This window comes from Acomys minous (assembly GCF_964271855.1).
Source record: "Acomys minous genome assembly, chromosome: 12".
Classification (NCBI taxonomy): Eukaryota; Metazoa; Chordata; class Mammalia; order Rodentia; family Muridae; genus Acomys; species Acomys minous.
The window spans coordinates 66,404,927-66,425,709 of NC_140493.1; the positions used below are offsets into that span (position 1 = coordinate 66,404,927).

At 51.0% G+C, this 20,783-nt stretch overlaps 1 protein-coding gene across 3 annotated transcripts; it reads left to right on the forward strand.

Moving 5' to 3' along the window:
* Positions 1–9,511: 9,511 nt before the first annotated feature.
* Positions 9,512–20,253, forward strand: P2RX5 (purinergic receptor P2X 5). Of its 3 annotated transcripts, XM_084751031.1 has the most exons (13): positions 9,630–10,044; positions 12,171–12,321; positions 12,849–12,920; positions 13,400–13,475; positions 13,564–13,660; positions 13,822–13,902; positions 14,156–14,294; positions 14,709–14,842; positions 15,076–15,169; positions 15,289–15,354; positions 17,288–17,370; positions 18,031–18,198; positions 18,704–20,253. In XM_084751031.1, the coding sequence occupies exons 1-13, from the start codon at positions 9,908–9,910 to the stop codon at positions 18,771–18,773; spliced, it is 1,368 nt and encodes a 455-aa protein (XP_084607157.1). In that variant the 5' UTR covers positions 9,630–9,907; the 3' UTR covers positions 18,774–20,253. The 3 variants fall into 3 exon arrangements, with proteins under 3 accessions (XP_084607159.1, XP_084607158.1, XP_084607157.1); XM_084751033.1 differs by lacking the exon at positions 18,031–18,198 and having other exon boundaries at positions 9,512–10,044; XM_084751032.1 differs by lacking the exon at positions 12,849–12,920 and having other exon boundaries at positions 9,612–10,044.
* Positions 20,254–20,783: the final 530 nt, after the last annotated feature.

The window sequence follows — 20,783 nt, forward strand, 5'->3', positions numbered from 1 at the left end:
CATAGAATGCCTATTTCCCAGAGAGGCCGGAGCCGACATGAGATCCCCTAGAACTGGACTTATAGCTAGTTGTAAGCCATCCTGTGGGTGCTGGGAATTGAACCTGGGTCCTCTGGAAGAACAGCTAGTACTCTTGGGTGCTGCACCATTTCTCCAGCCCTCTTTATGTACTTGAAGTACACAAACATTTGTGAATAAAAATATATATTAAAATATAATAATTAAAATACTTTTAAAATTATGTGCATAAAGATGTGTGAAGCATTAAAACAGCAGGTCCTGTGACTACCTTACTTTCAAAATAGTGATGAGCTTACACTGCACTTAGACATGTCGTAATGGGTATAATGTGGGGGGGATTGTTATGATTTCTGTTGGTGACTGGATTATAGGTACTACTGCCTACATCCACAGTTGAAGTGTGAAATTTCAGTCAGACCACAGTGGAAAGAGATGTCTCATTGATCCAGGCTCATCGATCTCCCGCTCTGCATGCTCTGGTCTCATTTAGGAGAGTGTGCTTTGTGCATCTTTTATCTGTCGGTTTTCTGAGATGGGCACATACTATGTAGCTCAACGTGGCTTAGAACGTGAAACCCTCCTGCCTCAGAGTCCTGAGCGCTGGCTTACAAGGACTGTGGCTCCAGGCCTGAGGTTTGTAGCTTCTGTGGTCTCAGGCTTTTCGGGATGCTCAGGACTCTGAGGAGAGCTATATCACCTTGTAGGAACCCCGAGCCAAGGCTGTCTTCCAATCTCCTTCCTCCTTTGGGGCTGGAAACTAAAGCTCGCTATGTGGAAGCCGCATCTGAACTCCTCTCCAAGATCCATGTCATGTGAGATTCATGCCTTGTTTCCCCGTTTCCTTCCATTCTGTGAGGAATGTTTTTCTGAGACTGAATCGCTTGGGCTCTCCCTAATGCTGAAGGTGGGGGACTCCACGCATCTTGGAATTTGTGGAGGTGAGAATGGGACACTTTCAAGCCACTGACAGAAGCAGGGGTGTTATTGGCTGCGTCCCTGCGGCCACCTACCTGCAGCTGGTGTGTTTCTGCTGGATCCCTAGAAATAAGGGAGATTTTCTTTTCTTTTTTTCTTTTTTTTTATGTGCATGAGTGTTTTGCTTGCATGTATGTTTGTGTGCCATGTGTGTACTTGCTGCTTGCAGAGCCCAGAAGAGAGTGTGGTATACTTTGGAACTAGAGTTACGGATGGCTGTGAGCCACCATTTGGTGGGCTGGGAACCAAAGCCAGGACCTCTGTAGGAGCACGCCTTCTTAAGGACTGGGCCGTCTCTCCAGCCCCCAGCAGTTAGTCTTGCCTCCCATGACATCATATTTGTGGGAGTCTGTGTCAGAAGCTGTGAACTGACTGTGGAGTTCGGGTGGGGCAGAGTGCAGAGTGTTCTCACACGGCAGTCTCCTGGGAGAAAGTGCATTCACTATGATAAGTGAACCCACTTGTTAGTGTGCAACGATTCTGATGGCCTGCCCTTAGGGTCCTAGTAACTTCTTACGTCATCACCTGCCACCAACAGGTGCATGTGTGGCCGGATAGAAAAAGAATCACCCGCTGCCCCCCAGCTGTGGCGTGGCATAACTCCTCAGGGGGTATACCTTGTCATGGCCCACAATGGCTGCCCATTTATAGATCATAACAGTGAAAGGAATGCTCTGGCACATCCACGTTATCTCTGTGGGAAAGCCACAGGCCTAGGAAGTTCTTGGCTCTTTCACATGGCAACACATAATATTTCTATAACACCAGGTGTATTCCCCAGCTGGGCCTGTATTTAACTGTAAGCATCACCTTATGTATTGCTTAGGTTAGTAATAAAAATTAGAAGTGTCCTGTTTGCCCAAGTGCCTCAAGCCTCCTGATTTCCCCAATCAGACCTTCTGCGTGTCAGGCCACAGATACTTAGCCTTGTTGGCCAGGGTGGGTCAAAAATACTTTCTTCTCTATGACAGTAGAATTTGTAGTAGAGAAAGAGACTGGTGGCAGGTGTGCGTGTGCCGAAATCAGCCCCAGGGCCCAGTGCGTTTCCGTGGAGTGGGGAGACCTCTCATGGTGTTCACTGTGGTTTATTTTCTTTTATTTTATTATATATATAAAATTTATTCTTGTTACATCTCAATGGTTATCCCATCCCTTGTATCCTCCCACTCTTCCCTCCCTCCCATTTTCCCCTTATTCCCCTCCCCTATGACTGTTCCTGAGGGGGATTACCTCCCCCTGTATATGCTCATAGGGTATCAAGTCTCTTCTTGGTATTCACTGTGGTTTCTTTTCTTCCTTTTTATTTATTTATTTTTTTATTTTTTTTGGTTTTTCGAGACAGGGTTTCTCTGTGTAGCCTTAACTGTCCTGGACTCGCTTTGTAGACCAGGCTGGCCTCGAACTCACAGCGATCCGCCTGCCTCTGCCTCCCGAGTGCTGGGATTAAAGGTGTGCACCACCACGCCCGGCGCTTTTCTTCCTTTTTAAAGAAATCCTTTTATTCTTTTTTTTTTTAATCTTACGTACACTGGTGTTTTTGCCTGCATGTACATCTATGTGAAGGTGACAGATCCCCTGGGGTGGGTATAGACAGTTGTGTGCTGCCATGTGGGAACTGAGAATTGAACCCTTGGAAGAGCAGCCAGCACTCTGAACTGCTGAGCCATCTCACCAGCCCTGTTACTATGGTTTCTACTGGAGACTGTCCCAGAACTCAGAGCTGAGCAAGATGGTACCAGGAAGTCGGTCCAAACCACAAGGAAAATAGATTTAAAAGGTGCCAGGTCTTAGGAGAAAAGGAGATGTTTTGAGGGTTGGTCTGGTGCTCTGTGTATTAAGATGCTAAATTCTAGAGCCGAAGATCATGTTGCATTCCGGACCCATTCTCAGATACACTGAACATTGTCATGTAAACGTTGCTCCCATATTATCGCTGATTGGCTAATAAAGGCTGGAGCCTGTAGCTGGGCAGACTAGAGGTGAGCGGAGCTTCGGTTCCCGGACTGGGCGGTCTCAGATAGGGCTGTGAGGCTGGGAGAAGTGGGAGAGAGAAGGAAGAAGATGGAGAAAGAAGACATGGCCTGATGGCGCAGATCCAGTGCATGCAGGACGATTTATTGGCAAGTAACTTGGGGAATGCAGCCGGGAAGTAGCCAGAGTAGCTTAGAAAATCAGTTTAAATCGTAACTGCCCAGTTGTGCTAAAGCTGCTTATGTTGGCTCTGTTTTTTTTTTTAACAATTAAACTTTATTATACCACCCAACTAGTTTACACAAGAGGGGGAAAAGGTTAAACGGAAAAAAAGAGTGAACCTTTTGGTATCCGTTTCATGGGACGGGTCCCTAGGTGTCCTTGGCCTGTGTGCTGGTCCGGCCTGTTTGCCAATCCACGTGTGCTCAAGCCGGGTCTGACCCTGTTGTCCCTTTTTCTTTTTTTGCCTGTTTGTCTCACGTGTGAAGGGCGGTCTCTTTCTTTCATTGAGGGTCGATTAGAAAAACAATAGTCCAGGTGGAGTCCCCAGGTCTGTTTTTTGAATTCCAGGCCCAGGATGGCTGCACCCAGTCTATCTCAGGGTATCCATGGTGTGTCCAAGGGTAAAGCCCGCCAAGACTGCTTTCACCTGTGACAAAGCTTACAGTCCTTCCCACATGCTTAAATAAATTGTTAGGCCTCTCCGTGTCTTGATTATTGGGCGGCTAGCCAGGTCACAGTCAGAGCCCTATAGAGTATAGTAAATATTCAACAACAGAGAGCAGTCAGGAGGCCTGGAGACTCTGTGTCTAACTCTCCGTCACTGCACGGTATGTCTGTGCTCATCCACCGTGTGCAGGTTTGTGAAACAGAGAGGGGCTCTGGATGCCAAGCCTGTCCGTGACTTCCAGAGACTGTGCTCGCTGGAAAGAGGTGTGGTGGCCACTGGGTGGGAGGAGTGGGGGAAGGGAGAAGAGAAGGTAAGGAGGGAACGTTGAAGATTAGCCTCACCTCTGGTCCCTGACCTGACTCCAGGAGTGACATTTAAACCGACTCGGTAGGACTATCTGTAGGTGCATTAGGAATTGTTGCAGCCCCCTGTCCCCAGCCACACATGCATACAAAACATGGGAAAGTCCTTTCTCACTGAGAACCTCTGCACAACCAGGGAGAAAGAGTGTCTGTGGGGTCCTGGCCCCAGCGGTGGCCTCCCTCTCTAGTGACAAGGCAGACAATGGATGCTGTACATGAAAGAGCCTCCCCAAGAATGTGAGCCGAGGGCCCCAGTGAACGATTCAGATCTTGCTTCAGCAAGTGTCAAGTGGGCTTTGCCATCGCCCTTCTCGCTGGCTCAGCAGGCCCTTGGGCAGTGGCGCCGGTGCACCCGGGTCTAGTTCTGACACAGAGGCTTCCAACAATACGGTCATGGGCACATCTAACCGTGGGGGTGGGGTGGGGCAGTCAGGGGGCAGTGATGCTTCCAACCATGCAGGCTAGGTTGTGAGGAATCATGTAGGTATAGAAGGATCTGCTGGGCTCTGCTGGGATCGAATGCTCTGAAATTCTCATTATGACCGTAATGACAAGGATCATTTCACCAGGGCATTGTGGGGCTCTAAGACTCGTGACATGGGGCTAGGGAAAAAAAATAAAAGAAAATTGTTTCTCAAAAACACATGAGAGCTGGGGTTGGAGCTTTTCAGACAGCGAGAGCTTAATATTTGTGAGGTCTCGGGGTTGAGCGCCAGCATTACAACAGCTGCCACCAAAGAGAGAAAAGGAGGAGGAGAAAGAGAAGAAGAGAGCAGCAGCAGGCGATAAATTTGGAAATGTCCTCAGACTTTTAATAATGTCAGTGTGATGGCTAGAGCACTCCTCTCCCCTTGGGCACAAAGGGTGCTAAATCGGAGCTTGTGGGCATGGTATATTGGCCTCAGGATGTAGAGACGGAGTTCAGATACACTGGGGTGCAACTTAGATATACTGCGGTGTATTTTCCCCCACATTATTTTAACTTAAACCACAGGAAGAAATATGATCCACATTGTAATATCAGATTCAGGCATAACTTGAAACATTAGCTTCAGGAAAGCATACCTTGACTTCTTAAACACACTCTAGTATTTTATTCTTTTCAAGTTAAATTTTATTATTGATTGTATGTGTATGTGCACGCCTGCGCTGTAGCACATGTATGGAGGTCAGGACACTCCTAGCAGGAACTGGTTCTCTCATTCCACCATGTGAGGCCCAGGGATTGAACTCAAATCCTTAGGCTTGGCAGTCAGCATCTTTACACCCCCAACCCTCACCCCGCCACAGCCAAGCCATCTTGCTGTCTTTTTTTTTAGACACAGTAAGTCGATGTCATGACCAGCCAGTAAGCATAAAAAAGAGGCAACTGAGCCCAGCCTGGTGGTGCACGCCTTTAATCCCAGCACTGGGGAAGCATAGGCAGGTGGATCTCTGTGAGTTTGAGGCCAGCCTGGCCTACAGAGTGAGATCTAGGGCAGCCAAGGCTACACAGAGAAACCCTGTCTCGAAAAGACAACCAAACAACCAAACAACCCTTTCCTCTCTAAATACCCTTCAGTGTCAATAAAGCTTCTGGATAGTTCTGTCAGAACTTGTAGCCTGCTTTCAGCTATGCAGTGCATGTTCAGGAGGGCACATCAGAGCAAGACGTCTCTCTCTAAAGCCAGAGCAGCCATTGTGACAGGTCAGAGGGGTGGTGACATTCTGGCCTCTCCAACAGCGCATAGTAGCTTACTGGAGTTGTCAGGGTCAGAGACTTGGCCCTGCTGGTGCTAGCCTTGGCCACCTACCCTCAACAAACCTAGTAGGCAAGATGCAGTGAAAAGCAGAGGCCGATGTGCTCAAGGAGGATCAGTGGAGCGATCCAGTAACTTCAGCCTTCATCCACGGCTCTGTAAGAGGCTTAAAGATAGCAGGAGGCATGAGTGGTCCTGCCCTCCACCAATACCAATCTTGGCTGTCTCTCCTGCAAGGAAGGCTGAGAAGTTGTCAGGACTGTGTGAAGAAATCTCTTCCTGGAAGACACCTCTAGCAAGCACCAGACTCCAGTGGCTCCTTTCTCCTAGTGTGGGATCCCTGGGACGATGCCTCGGGAATCAGTTTCAGTCGTCTGATAGTCTAAGGGAGGGCACGAGCATCTCTTTAGAATATCTTCCTGTGGGCTGGAGAGGGGCTCAGAGGTTAAGAGCACTGTCTGTTCTTCCAAAGGTCATGAGTTCAATTCCCAGCAACCACACGGTGGCCCCCAGCCGTCTACAATGAGATCTGGTGCCCTCTTCTGGTGGGCAGGCACACATGTGAGCAGAATATGTATAAATAATAAATATTTAGAATATCTTCCTGCCAGCACACTTACAGTAGGTGCTCTGCAAAGGTTCGAGCAACAACAGAAGCAGCAGGTGGAAGCATGTGTGGGTGCATGCCTGAAATCCTGGTGCTGAGAAAGCTGAGGCAGGAGGATCACTAGTTTGAAGCTGGCTTGGACTATATAGTGGGACACTGTCCTCAAATGCTTCTACTACTGTACCCAATCTAGTTAGTGGGCTGTGCCTGAGTATACACCAGGGTGTCACCCTTTCTCTCAATAAATAGGCTCTAGCCAAATCTAGAATCTCATTTGGGGAGTGGAGATGCTCACCACAGACATCTTCCTTTCTCTCTCTCTCTCTCTCTCTCTCTCTCTCTCTCTCTCTCTCTCTCTCTTCCTCCATCCCTCTCTCTCCCTCTCTCTGTCCCTCTCCCTCTCTCTCTTTCTCTCTCCCTCTCTCTCTCTGCATGCCAGTGTATGTACACATGTATATGCAGGTGTGTGTGTGTGTGTGTATGTGTATGGGACATGGCAGTCAGAGGTGGGCACCAGGCATCTTCCTTTATTGCTCTCTACCTATTTTTTGAGACAGTGCCTCTCAAGGAACCTTGAGCAGTTCCAGGTAGACTGGCTGCCCAGTGAGCCCCCAGAATGTGTCTGTTCCTGCCCACCCCCTGCACTGGGGTTTCAGTGAGAAGTCACAGGCTGTCTGGAAGGCCCTAAGCTAACACAGGAAGAAGGAAAGCCATCTCCTCAAAAACCATTTGCTTGGGCGTCAGTCCTTTTAACCCAAGAGGGCAGGCACAGCGGGGGCCATCAGTTGACTCAGAAGTTACGCTGGGGAAAGCTGTATACTTTGCTGGCTCCTCAGCGACCGAAAGAGAAGCACTTATTTTTTTTCTCTCCAAGAGTGATTTTTAGGCTGTCACTGCCTCGGATGAAGCTTTCTTCTTAGAAGGTCAGGACAAGATTGTTGGACGTGAAACCCCTGTGTCCCTAGGACACCATCTTGATGTTTCAGGCAGCCATGCCATGGGCTATGGGATCCTTTCCAGATGAGGATTCCTCAGGGATAGATGTAGCAGAGGATTCCTGCCATCTCTCCAGCGTGAACATCTACCTTCCCACTTCACCATCCTGTGCTGGAGCAGAGCCACTGTGGACAGCTGCAGTTATTGCTCCTGGCAAGGCAGTAATGGGATGCCAGCTGGTGGGCATCTTCAAGGCGTGACGTCACTCCACGGTGGTGGCTGCTTCCCCTTCAGCAGTAGCTGGAAGGGAATAGCAGAGCCATGCTAGGGGAGGACTGAGATGGAGGCTGGCAGAAGACAGGATGCCTCCAGCTTCCAGGGTTATGACTGGGACAGAGTGGCAGGTCCAAATATGTTTAAAAGAAACCATGCCAGGGCTGGGTGGTGGCACACGCCTTTAATCCTAGCACTTGGGAGGCCAAGGCTGGTAGATCGCTGTGAGTTCAAGGCTAGCCTGGACTACAAAGTGAGTCTAGGCCAGCTGAGGCTACACAGAGAAACCCAGTCTTGAAAAAAAAAAAAAAAAAAAAGAAACCAGGCCAGTTTAATCATTTGATAAACACACAGAACTAGCATATGGCAGGCATGTTGCTGGACCCGGGATATAGGATTATCCAAAGCAAGGCGCTCAGCCTCTTGGAACTTCTGGTCTTGTCAGGGCACACAGCAGCACGTTTGTGAGATCGTCTGCACATAGCCTGTGCAGTGGCGCACGCCTTTAATCCCAGCACTCGGGAGGCAGAGGCAGGCAGTTCTCTGTTGAGTTTTAGGCTACCATGGTCAGTGAGTTCCAGGACAGCCAGGGCAATGCCTGTCTCAATAAAACAAAACAAAACAACAACAAAAACCCAACCAACCAATCAACCGAAAGAACAATTAAAAACAAAAAAGCACTCTGGATGACTGAGTTGGCTCCATGCAACAGAAGTGATGGGAGTGGGGGTGGGAATTGCTTTGGATGTATGAAAAAAAGCCTTTTTGAGCAACTGGTTGGGCTGAGCTTGAAAAGTTACAACAATGCATGGTTTCCAAATGATACGTTAGCCTGGCGGTGGTGTCGCACGCCTTTAATCCCAGCACTTGGGAGGCAGAGGCAGGCAGATCGCTGTGAGTTCGAGGCCAGCCTGGTCTACAAAGTGAGTCCAGGACAGCCAAGGCTACACAGAGAAACCCTGTCTCGAAAAACCAAAAAAAAAAAAAAGCAAAAAAAAACCCAAACAAACAAAATGACACTTTAAGAACAAAAATGCAGAACTCTACGCCCCTTCTTAGAATGAATGGAAAATTCAAGGGTAAAGCCCAAGAATTTATTATTATTATTATTATTATTATTATTATTATTATTATTATTATTTGTAATAGTCATTCCATTGGGTTTCAAAAATGGCGACCTTTTTCCCTGAGACTTTTACTTTTGGAGAAGATCACACCCGGCGGACTTCAGCGTCTCACCCAACTTCTAGTCTGTAGTTTTAGAGAGTGAGCTTCCCATTGGGCAAGAGGTCGAGGACCAGGGCCAGGAGTGGGTGCCAGGGCCAGGAGCGGGTGGGCGGGAGCGGGGGAGGGGGTGAAACGTGCTCAGACACAGGTGCAGAAAATCAGTGTGCACAGATCCTCACCTCTCAGCTCCCGCACATAGACCACCACCACACCCAACCCCTCAATACATGCACAGCCCCTCACCACACATGCATACAACCCTGTAATTTCTTACCACACAGCCTAAAGGCATCCTGCATAAAGACATACCACAGGAAGCCTCTCATGCTGCAGCCCTCAGCACAGACAACCTAACCCGGTCCATAACAAGTTCTAAAGCTCAGCTCCAGACCACCCCCCCCCCCCCCGCCCTCTTTTGGTTCTGCCTCAGAGGATGGCGTCGGGCTCATCTTTTTCTTTGGGAACAATTTTGTCTCTAGGCATATTTTAGGGTCTCAAGCCTCGGTGCTATGACTCCCTACCCCATCGTACCTGTCTGGTACCGCTGATCCCTGACCCCAGAAATTTGTAGGGTTTAAACCCGCAGCCTCAGAAGCGATGGAAACGCCCCCTTGATTACAGCCAACACAGGCGGCCAGGGACATACAAGCCTGACAGCGTGAGAAGAGAGGCCAGGGCAATCAAGAAACCAGTCATTACCAGTAGCTGTCTCTACCCCTCCTCCTATACTTCCTGCGCTGTTGGTCCCTCCTGGATCCTGCCTCTGTTTCCCCATCGGGTTCCCTTCGAGCTAGTCCCGTGGGAGGAGGTAGGGGCGGGCGAGACGCCTTGGGAAGCACCTTCCTTCCTTGCCTCCGCCCGCCCGGTGCGCGCGTCCAAGCAGGCCAGTGGCTGGAGGCACAGCCGGGTGGTGTCACCCTGTCTCAGCGGAGGCGGCCACATCCCAAGGCTGGGTGCTCGCCGCAGTCCCGCTCCCCGCGGCTGCGGGATCGTCCTGGGGGCCTGGAGCTCTGGGTACCTTCTCAACGGCTCATGCCCTCTGGAGCCGCGCTCCCGGGGACTGCGGCAGCGGCAGCGCACGCAGAGTGGCGAAGGGAGGCGGCGCGCACCGGAGTGAGCCGGAGGCATGGGCCAGGCAGCCTGGAAGGGGTTCGTCCTGTCTCTGTTCGACTACAAGACCGCAAAATTCGTGGTGGCCAAGAGCAAGAAGGTGGGGCTGCTCTACCGGGTGCTGCAGCTCACCATCCTGTTGTACTTGCTCATGTGAGTTCTCAGGCACTTTTCCGAAGCTGCGGGGATAAGGTGGGGAAGGTGTAGACAAGGGGCCTTGGGGAGTCAGCCCTCAAGGGGCCTCGGATGTAAGGTTGGGGAGGTGACAAGGGGGCACCTGTATACCTTGGTTTGACGTTGTCTATGAGGAGCCCCTTTTTGGATCTGGAGCTTTCAGTGTCACAGCCATGGCCAGGCAGGAGGCAGGGATGTCAGGACACTGGGTTCCAGCTTCCCCCAAAGGCCTCCCTGGGCCCTGGCCTGACAGCTGGCCCAGGCGCCCAGCAGGTTATTTATAAGCATTGAGCATTGCTGTCTTACTCTTGCCTGGGCCAGCTCATCAGATTGGCATGTTCTGGAACTCAGGGTTAGCTCACCGGAAACATAGGGAGCCTCTCCAGTGTCCAGCTGCTCTACTGTCCCTCTTGTTGCCATCTCACGCATCAGGAGGATGTGGGCCCCCCCCCCCCCCCCCAGCCCACGGGCAGCTTGTTGGAGTTAACAACTAGACCTTGCTCCTGAGAAAGAGAGGGCACAGGTGGAAAGATGCAACCACTGTGGACAGCTCTGGCTCACTTTCTTTTCCTCATTAAATGTTGTGCAGTTATTGCTCCTGAGAGGGCAGTCCTGACCCAACCTTGCTGCCTTCTAATGGCTGCTTCCTGCCCCTGCCCCCCTCCCCCCCACCAGGGTTTCTCTGTGTAGCCCTGGATATCCTGGAATTCACTATGTAGACCAGGCTGGCCTTAAACTTAGAGATTTATCTGCTTTTGTCTACCCGAGTGCTGAGATTAAAGGCACACACCACCACCCCCTGGCATGTTTTAATTGTTTTAAATTATTTTTAATTGTGCGTATGAGGCTGTATAAGTTTATATGCACTGCGTGCAGGTGTTTGTGGAGGTCAGAGCATGACAGAAGCCCTGGAACTTGAGTTAATTACAAGTGGTTATGAGCAACTTGGTGTGGTCACTGGGAAATGAACTCAGGTCCGCTGCAAGAGTGGTAAGTGCTCCTAACCACTGGACAATCTCTTGGGCCCTTTGATTTTTGATTATTTATGTGTACAGGTCAGCATGTGCCATGGCACTCATGTGGGAGTCTGTTCTTCCCTTCCATCATGCGTGTGGGCTCAAACGCAGAACACCAACCTTAGAGGCAAGTGCTTTCTATCTACTGAGCCATCCTGCTGGCCCTGGTTATGTTTTTAGTATAAATGAATTCAAGAGTTCACGGGATGGAGAGATGGCTCAGAGGTTAAGGGCACTGACAGCTCTTCCAGAGGTCCTGAGTTCAATTCCCAGCAACCACATGATGGCTCACAACCACCTATAATGTGATCTTCTGGCATGTAGGTGTACATGCATGCAGAGAACTGCATATATAATAATAAATAAATAAATCTTTAAAAAAAAGAATTCATTTATTTTTATTTGTTTTCTGTTTTTGGTGCAAACCCCAAAGCCTTATATGTGTAAGACAACCCCCTTCCACCCTTGGAGTTCTTTTTTTTTTTTTTTTAATTTTTTAAAAAAATTTTTGGTATTTTGGGATAGGAGCTCACTATGTAGCCCTGGCTGTCCTTTATGTACCTCACTCTGTCTATAGCTCATTCTGGCCTCAAGCTCAGCAATCTGCCTGCCTCTGCCTCCCAACTAAAGGTCTGTGTCACCACACCCAGCAATGTCTTTCCTTTATAGAATTACTAATTGTATTACTTTATGTGTATGAAAAACATATATATATATATATTTTTTTTTTCTTGCGTGTGTGTTTGTGCAGCATAAGTGTGCCTGGTCCCCATCCCTGAGGCAGTGAGAACTGGGACCACAGTCACAGATGGCTGTAAACTACCATGTGGGTGCCTGGGATGGAAACGGGTCCTCTGAAGATCAATAAGTGCTCTTAACTACTAAGCCAAACTCTTCAGGCCCAGATTTCCTTTAAAAGATCTCACCCTGTAGCCCAGGCTAGCCTTCAGCCATTTATCTTCCTGCTTTAGCGTCTTGTGAGTGCATGGCCTGTGGGACAGGTGAACCTCTGGATTCTTAGGTTCTCACTCCAGCCTGGGTCTGGGCAGCCTTGTGACTGACGTCCAACTGTTGGTCATATTTCCACAGATGGGTGTTTCTGATAAAGAAGAGTTATCAGGACATTGACACTTCCCTGCAGAGTGCTGTGGTAACCAAAGTCAAGGGAGTGGCCTATACCAATACCACGATGCTTGGGGAACGGCTCTGGGATGTAGCTGACTTTGTCATTCCATCTCAGGTCAGATCACCACCTGTCTCTGGGACCTGGGATGGTGAAGTGTGGCTTGAGTGGGTCATATAGGAGGTGCCAGGGAATTCGTCTCCCTGGCGCAGGATGCAGACAGCAACCCTGGCTAGGTCCTTTCCCCCATAGTGTCCCTGTCTCCTTCTCTGTGCCAGGCCTGGTCTACGTGCCTGTTGAGACCACACGGGGCCTAGAGTGACATGGCACAGAGAATCTGTCCTTTACATCCCAGTGCCTCTGGGAACAGCATCCCCCAGCGTGTTCATAGCTGCCCCCGTGCAGAACCAGGGTTGAAGTCTGGACAGAATTATGGGATGGAAGTGCTTGGGGCTTGTGAAGCTGTAAGGTATCTGTCAAAGAATGCCCACTTGGAAAGTGTGGGCTCACCAGACAGGTAGACAGTGGCACCAGTTTTATGGCCCGCCTTGTTCCCAACCCCTTGCAGAAGTTCACTTTCTACCTGCTTGACTCTTCCCCGAGAGGCCAGGAGGAGATTCCTCAAACTCTGTCTGGCTCCTCAGGGGGAAAACGTTTTCTTCGTGGTCACCAACCTGATCGTGACTCCTAACCAGCGGCAAGGCATCTGTGCTGAGGTTTGATTTGGCATGTGTGTTGGGGAGGGTTAGAAAGTCTCCCAATTTGTGGTGACAATCCTCCTGAAACAGGGCATTGGTTTGCTCCAAGGGTGCCAAAATGCTATATAACTACTGCATGGTTGCCACATGGTTTGGGGGAGAAACGGTTTTATTTTCATTTTTTAAAAAAAGCTTTACATTTTTGTGTGTGCGAGTGCATATGCCTGTGCCTGTGTGTGCCTTGGCATGTATGTGGAGGTCAGAGAACAACTTTCAGGAGTTGTTTTTCTCCTTTCACCGTAGTTTTCAGGGGTTAAACTCAGGATGTCAGGCTTTCATGGTGGATTTTTTTTTAACTACCTAGTCACTTTGCCAGCCTGAGAAACAGATTTTTAAAGGCCACGTGGCCTCAGACCAGGGGAGAAGGCCTCTTCTAACTCTGACAGGACCTGGCCCTAGGCTGGGCGAACCTTGCAGATTCCTTTCTTTCCTTGCAGCGGGAAGGCATCCCTGACGGCGAGTGTTCTGAGGACTTGGACTGCCATCCTGGGGAGCCTGTTGTAGCTGGACATGGTGAGGGCCTGGGGTGGCTGGGGCTGGAGCAGGGCGAAGTTACACGGGCAGGAAGGTCCATGGCGGTGTCCCTGTCCCTCCTCGGCAGGACTGAAAACTGGACGCTGTCTCCGGGTGGGGAACTCTACCAGGGGCACCTGTGAGATCTTCGCTTGGTGCCCAGTGGAGACATTGTCCATGCCAACGTGAGTGACTGTGGCTTGTGGTCCCAGAGGAGTTGCCTACACGGTCTTACATAGTGGGTCCCACCTAAGGCCGGAGGCTCCCTCCTCCAGAGGTCTAGGGAAGTCATGGGGGAGGGGCAGGGGCAGGCCTCCTGCTCAGGCTGCTCTGGCCTGGTTTTTAGGGACCCCCTTCTGAAGGATGCCGAAGGGTTCACCATTTTCATAAAGAACTTCATTCGCTTCCCCAAGTTCAACTTCTCCAAGTAGGTGGGGGCTTGGCTGCTCGGTGGGGAGGTGGGCCGAGGGTCTCCCAGTGACGGTGCTCATGCGAGGCATGGTGTATGTACATGCCTGAATGAACAGAGGTGACCTTTCCTCTGCGTGGGTGGGGTCTCTTTTCTTGAAAGGAATAAGATACAAGCTCGGGGAGAGGTCATGTCTGGCAAAGGGCCCATTGCCTCCTGGGTGTGGCCCAGCAGCCAAGTATCTCACCCTCTTGTCATGGCTTCCTCTCAGAGCCAATGTGCTAGAAACAGACAACAAACACTTCCTGAAAACCTGTCACTTCAGCCCCAAGAATGTCTACTGTCCCATCTTCCGACTGGGGTCCATTGTCCGCTGGGCAGGGGCTGACTTCCAGGACATTGCCCTGAAGGTGAGTGGTGTGTGCCCAGGGAGGCCTTCCTGGGGACATGGGGGTAGGGGGGATCTGCAGTGAGAAGGTGAGGGTGGAGGGCTGTTTAGGGGCAGGGTGATCCTGAACTGTTAACTTGTCCTCAGGAGCTTTCTATTTTCATAATTAGTGTGACACATGACCTGGCTGTGTCAGCCACTCAGTGGGAGTTGTGGTGGTCGGGTGGGCCTGAAATGGCGCCCACTAGGTAGTTTTCTGACCCCAGGGCATCATCAGAAACAGTTGAAAGGAACCTCATGGATGCATGCTGATTTGTGTGTAAAGTACGGTCCTGCCAGACCTCTGGCTGACTTGTCTGGCGTTCGTAAAGGGCTATCCTGTGACTTCTGCGTTTCTACAGAAAGCTCTAGCATTCTCCCTGTCTCTTGTATCAAGGGTGGTGTGATAGGAATCCACATCGAATGGAACTGTGACCTTGATAAAGCTGCCTCTAAATGCAACCCACACTATTATTTCAACCGTCTGGACAACAAACACACAAAATCCATCTCCTCTGGGTATAACTTCAGGTAACTACCGTTTTCTGTGCTACCTGGTGACCTTGACTCTGTTCTGTACCCTCTGCTGGGTCAAGGCCATCAGTGTTCTCACGGTTCAGGGGTTGGCACTAAGCATGCTGGGAAAGCCCTGCCATTGCATTTGCCTCAGCAGCAGCAAGCAGATCTGGGCACTCTCCTGGAGCAGCCCTAGGATCCTGGATTGCTGAGAGTCCCCCCCAAAGCTGCCACTTTGTGCTCCCCAGGTTTGCCAGGTATTACCGTGACTCTCATGGGGTGGAGTTCCGAGACCTGGTGAAAGCCTATGGCATCCGCTTTGATGTGATTGTTAATGGTAAGGTATGTGGCTCTTCTTCCCATCCCAGCGCCTGGTGGCTGCTGGGTCAGGTAGGTTGGAGAGCCCCTGGTGACCCAGCTGTCCACCCTGCCTTACTCACCTGGCTGTTCCTGTCTTGCAGGCAGGAAAATTCAGCATCATCCCCACGGTCATCAACATAGGGTCTGGGCTGGCGCTCATGGGTGCTGTGAGTACCCCACCCCCACCCCCCTGCCTTGCTGGCTTCCTAGGGAGAGGGAAGTAACTAACTGCTGGGCAGGAGCGTGCTGAATCCAGAACACAGGAGGCCTGGGAGATCAAAGGGGCAAGGGGGATTTCACATCCTGCCAGCTGCCCCAGGGGGCATTGACTGCTGGCTCTGTGAGCTTGGGGTGGGGGTGGGGGGTGAAAGTGTGGCACACAGGTGGATAGTACTCCAGTCCTGCTGTGGTCTAGGATCTATATCTAAAACTCTCTATCTCCAGTTCTAGTAATGTGAAACCGATTAGGCTATGCCAGTTTGGGCACTGTTGGCATTTGGGGCCAGGGACGTTTTGACTTTGGGAGTGAACTGTGTTTAAGAATCCTTGGCTTCTAGTCACTGAATGTCAGTAGGACTCTCCTCACAGCTGGGTTGCTTAAAAATGGTCTCCAGCTGAGGACGACGCAGGGGAGATAGTCTTGTCATCCTTTGGGGTGGGTGTTTAGCCCCACCCAGAGTGGCTTCTGTGGAAGAAATGGCTGGAATGCAGGGAAGGGCTTCCTGCAAATGGTGCTTCCTTTTCATCCGGGTTCATCCGGGAGGAGGTTACATGGGGGAGTTGTAGGAGTCATTGTTGGGGGCTCATGACAACAAACGAACACAGCAAGTTCCCTGCCAAGGCTTCCAGAAGCCTCTGCTGGGGCAGCCCAAGCAGCCACCGAAGGATTCTATCAGGACCCAGGATTGACTTTGCATTGAGACTGAGAAACCTGTCTTGACAGGGCTAGAGTGATCCCTCTTGGGCAGTGATGGTGTACACCTTTGATCCCAGGGCTTGGGAGGCAGAGGCAGGTGGATCTCTTAGTTTGAGGCCAGCCTGGTTAAATGAGCAAGTTCCAGGACAGCCAGGGATACACAGAGAAACCCAGTCTTGAAAAATCAAACCAGAACTAAACAAAGAATGGTCCCAAGTGTAGTGTTCCTCACTAAGGCACTCATTTTTTATAGATGCCTGGCTGCATGCATGCTCTCTTATGATGTAGGTAAACTTTGGAAGTCTGGGGACAAAGCCGTGAAATGAAGGTAATGGGTACAGTGAAAGGTGGTGGTGAGGGCTGAGGGAAGAAATAAGACCAAGGAACTGATGAATGACATTTCTGAAGTCTGAGGAAGAAGTGTAAGCTCCACTCAGCCCCTCCTCTGCCTTCAGCAACAGCATCTCCATCCCCGCACTATAGAGTTGCCCTCTGCTGGAGCAGACAGGCATTACACACAGCACGCTCTGATCTGAAGTCAGTCGGCCCCAAATGGGTTAGTTCAGCTTTTCCTGTCTTTCCTTAACCGTCCCCATTGTAACATCCCTGTTGTTGAGATTGAGATGCCTGCCGGCCCATCTCACACTGGCTACTAGAGGGCTCTCTCCAAACCATCACAACTGCCGCCGTCGTGCCTCCCCAAACAGAACTAGGACTAGCATCCCCAAAGCATTCTCCGACACACCGGTCCCCACTCCTGGGAAGCACCCTTTGCTCGTCAGGCTGAGCGAACGCTGTTTTCCACCTGCTCCGACCCCGTTCCCATTATAGGACTAGTGGCTCCATACCACAGTCTGCTGTCTCCTGCATCACGGGGAGTCCCCAGATCTCTGTGCTCTACACCTTTCTGGCAGCCCAGGGCAAACCTGGCAGGCAGTCTTCTTAGCAAATGTGTGAAGTTATTAGACCTGGTTAGGGCAGAGAAGGGAACTTCATCCATGAAGTCAGGCAGCCTTGCCCCAGTCTAACTCATATCTACCATGGAGTGGCTTTGTGGCCCTGGACATCACCCCTTTCTGGGCTGTTTCTTCGCGTTTTAGGTGGTTGCCCTGCTCCTGAGCTGTTGCAGTCTCCAAGCACTATGAAGCGAGGATTCTGACTCAGAGCGTCCAAATCTTTTGCAGGGGGCTTTCTTCTGTGACCTGGTACTCATCTACCTCATCAGAAAGAGCGAGTTTTACCGAGATAAGAAGTTTGAGAAAGTGAGGTAAGTTAACCTTCTTCCCTGTGGCCCGAGGGCTCCCCCAGCCCCTGTCTAAAGACTTCTGGGTTGGGTGTGCACGGGGTGTGCTATGAGGACCTGTTTGGTCCAGAAGATCCGGGGGAGAAGTCTCCCCAGGCTGTATGGCAGAAGATTTCTTTATAGGAGGGCTTTAGACAATCGCTATGACTCCTTTGGGGCTCAGTTTTTTCATCTGTGAGATGGGAACACTGGTTTATACAAAATGAGTCTAGAGGCCTGGGGTTGAAGGAAGAAGTGCGTGCATACGTGTGTGTGTGTGTGTGTGTGTGTGTGTGTGTGTACTTAGCATTGGAACACAAAACAAAGCATGGGAGGACCTGGGGTCTGGGATGACAAGAAAGGAAAAAGAGTTGTTGCCTTGTAGTTGGAGATGGCATTGTGGAGGAGCTGGGACCAGAATGAAGAACTGGGTCAGGCAACATGTAATCCCTCAGCCTCAGCAACCTGGACATGGAACACAGAGCAGACTGTGTGATGTGTCTGCATCTTCCCAGATGCAGCCTGAGCCTAGGCGGTACAGCCCCACCTGGCCACAGGCTGCTGCGCTGGACCGAAGAGTCTGGCCCAGCTGGGGGTCAATTCTCTGCCAGAGCCCCAAATAGACTGTGGCCCTGTCTTACCAAGGGGTCAGAAGGAGGAAGCCAATGCTGAGGTTGAGGCCAACAAGATGGAGCAGGAGCTGTCAGAGGACAAGCCGCTGGAGGGGGTTCTGCAGGATGAGCAGCCCCAAGAGTTGACCGGCAGTGGCAGGAAGTGGAATAGCAACTGCCAGGAGCTCTTTGAGCCTGCCAGGTGAGGGACGGTGGGACAAAGCTGGCTGGGGACTGGCTTCTGCAGAGAGGTTACTTGGGATTCGCTGCAGAGTCAGTTTCCCAGGCCTAGGACGGTCCTTCTCTCAACCCCTCCTTTCACTCTTTGCGAAGGCTGCGTAGCCTCCACTTGGCAGCTGGGTCAGGGCAGGGAAAAAGCTTTGATATAACCAGGGATGGAGCTGAGTAAAAACAGAAGGGTGGAGGCTTCGGGTTGCAGCAGTGAGGCCAGACTGAGGGATCCTAAGCACAGTCACTGTCTGGTCACCCACCTGCAAGTCCACTTTGCTTTGTCTAGCACAGCCTCCTACAGCTCTGGGAGGCTGTGTGTCCCAGGCCTCAGCCTGAACACCAGCATCCATCTCAGCGGCCGCTAGGATGATGTTCTTTCTCCTCGGCTGTGCCTGCCCTCAGTGCGCACTTGAGAAAGGCCATGGCTGAGAGTTCCTGACTGCCCTCTCCTTGCTTCTGTGTGCCCCTCCCCCAAGGTCTGGCCGCCAGGAAGATACCATTGTGTATGTGAAGCAGCCACACATCTTGCAAACAGTGAAGACGTAGCCAGAGCTCTTGGCAGAGAACAGAGTCAAAGATGATGGGGCCAGGACAAGCCACAGCTCTGACTGGGAAGAGGCATCTTGGTACTTGCTCAGGATGAGGCTTCTGGAAACATGCCCCTCAACAACATCCAGATTGGTGGGATCCTTCTGCAAGCTTTTTTTTTTGTTGTGTGGAGGACCTTCTGGTGGCCAGAGTGGCTTAGAAGCAGAAAGGGGAGCCTGGGGCAGGCCCCCAGGGTAGGGGTAGGCCTGGGTTTTCAGGCGATGAGACTGCTTACATCTGAACCCAGCCGGATATGCATTTATTCACACAGACAGACACATTTATTGGTGCATGCTGCACTTTAGTCCTATCTGAGAGGCTTACATGAGATGCTGACCTGGCCCCCATGTATGGTGCATACCTGTAACTCTCATTACAGATACCACAGCCAGCCGAGCCAGTCTGGCCTTCCTCCAGCCTCTAACCACGACTTTGCCCAAGTCCCTGCAGAAAATGATGGTTGTTCAGAAAAAGCTGTTGGATGAAATCCAGGGGACATTTAGCTCTGCCCCCAGATATAAAATTTAAAGGTGGCCAAGAAGGCACCTGGAAAGACTTAAAGGGAGTGCAAACTTCTAGGGCTCCTAGGCAAGACTGGAGAGGGAAGGCAAGTAAGCCACCAGGTCAGTCTAATGCCTCCCCCCCCCCCCCCCCCGGCAGCCCAGGGTAGCTCCGAAAAATAGACTTGCCCAGGTGAGATGGACTTGCTTCCCTGCATGGTCCTGTTCTTGCTGCTGCTTGGTGGGACTGGGGGTCCCTGACTGACTTCCTTCCTGCTGTCAGCAGCTCAGCCTTGATGTGCTAATGAGATGCAGGATAACTTCCATGGCAACGCTGCCCCGACATACGTGCCATTCCTTCCCCATGGCATTTCATTTCACTGAACTCAAAGTGGGGTCCATAGATCAGCACCCACTCTCCAGAGAGCCTGACAAAAAACAGGGTCACAGGCCTCTCCCTAATCCTACTCGCGTTTCCCCAAGATCCCAAAGTGACTTGCAAACACATTAGCAGTGTTGTTACCACCAGCTTGGGTGGCTTACACACACTGCCATGAGGGCAAGAGGTCCCACTCCCATCCCTGTTTCCTTTTGTTTTGATACAGGGGGTGGTCTCACAGAGATCTGCCTGCCCCTTGAGTACTGGAACTAACAGTGTATGCCACTACACCCTGCTTCTCATATCCCCCTGGAAAATAGCAGTGTGCTCAGTTTAAGTTCAAACCTTTTGTTGAGGTAATACCTAATCTAATTCAAATCTTAAAAGGTTCACAAGCATACAAGTAAGCAGGCATGTTAATCCCAGCACTTGGGAGGCAGAGGCTCAGGTAGGTGGATCTGTTTGAGGCAAGCCCAGTTAATGGAGCTAGTTCTGTGCCAGGCAGGGTTATATAGTGAGATCTTGTAGAGGGGAGAGAGGAAGAGAGAGAGAGAGAGAGAGAGGGGGGGGGGAGGGAGAGAGATCCCTTTCTTTTACCCTTTTATTTTTTCTGAGGATCAATCCAGCTACCTGGCCACTCCTTCACGGAAGGATCTAATCCTGTAAGACCAAATTTCCTGTCAGAAACAGATTTGGGACCCACTTAAATATAGGGCCGGGGAGCTAGCAGGCTTGCTTTCCCCTAGCCCAGGAATAGGGGACTATGGAAGAATCCAAGGTGAGAAACCCTGAGTTCATCATCTGTGGACCAAGTTGTCAGGTGTCAAACTCTGCCTTGAAGCGAGTCCCAGGTGCTGTCTGGGTGCTCCTCTCTGGGAAGCTCCCCACCACATGCAGGGCCCTGGCAGACGGTGATCAGAAGGGCCTGGCAGTTGGGTGAGCGGTGCACACCTGTAGACCCGGCGTATGGGAGGTGGAGGTCTCCTGAGCTCAGGAATTTCAGCCTGGGAAGCAGTGAGGCCCCCTTCTGAAAAAGGCCGAGGGGAGGGTAGACACAGGGGTGGAGGGCTGAAGCGATGGCTCAGTGGT

Excerpts from the sequence above, each read along its gene's own strand:
- P2RX5 (XM_084751031.1), top strand. The coding sequence starts at position 9,908 with ATGGGCCAGGCAGCCTGGAAGGGGTTCGTCCTGTCTCTGTTCGACTAC. Across the intron at positions 12,921-13,399 it reads GGCAAGGCATCTGTGCTGAG|CGGGAAGGCATCCCTGACGG; the intron begins GTTTGATTTGGC and ends CTTTCCTTGCAG. Across the intron at positions 13,903-14,155 it reads CCCAAGTTCAACTTCTCCAA|AGCCAATGTGCTAGAAACAG; the intron begins GTAGGTGGGGGC and ends GCTTCCTCTCAG.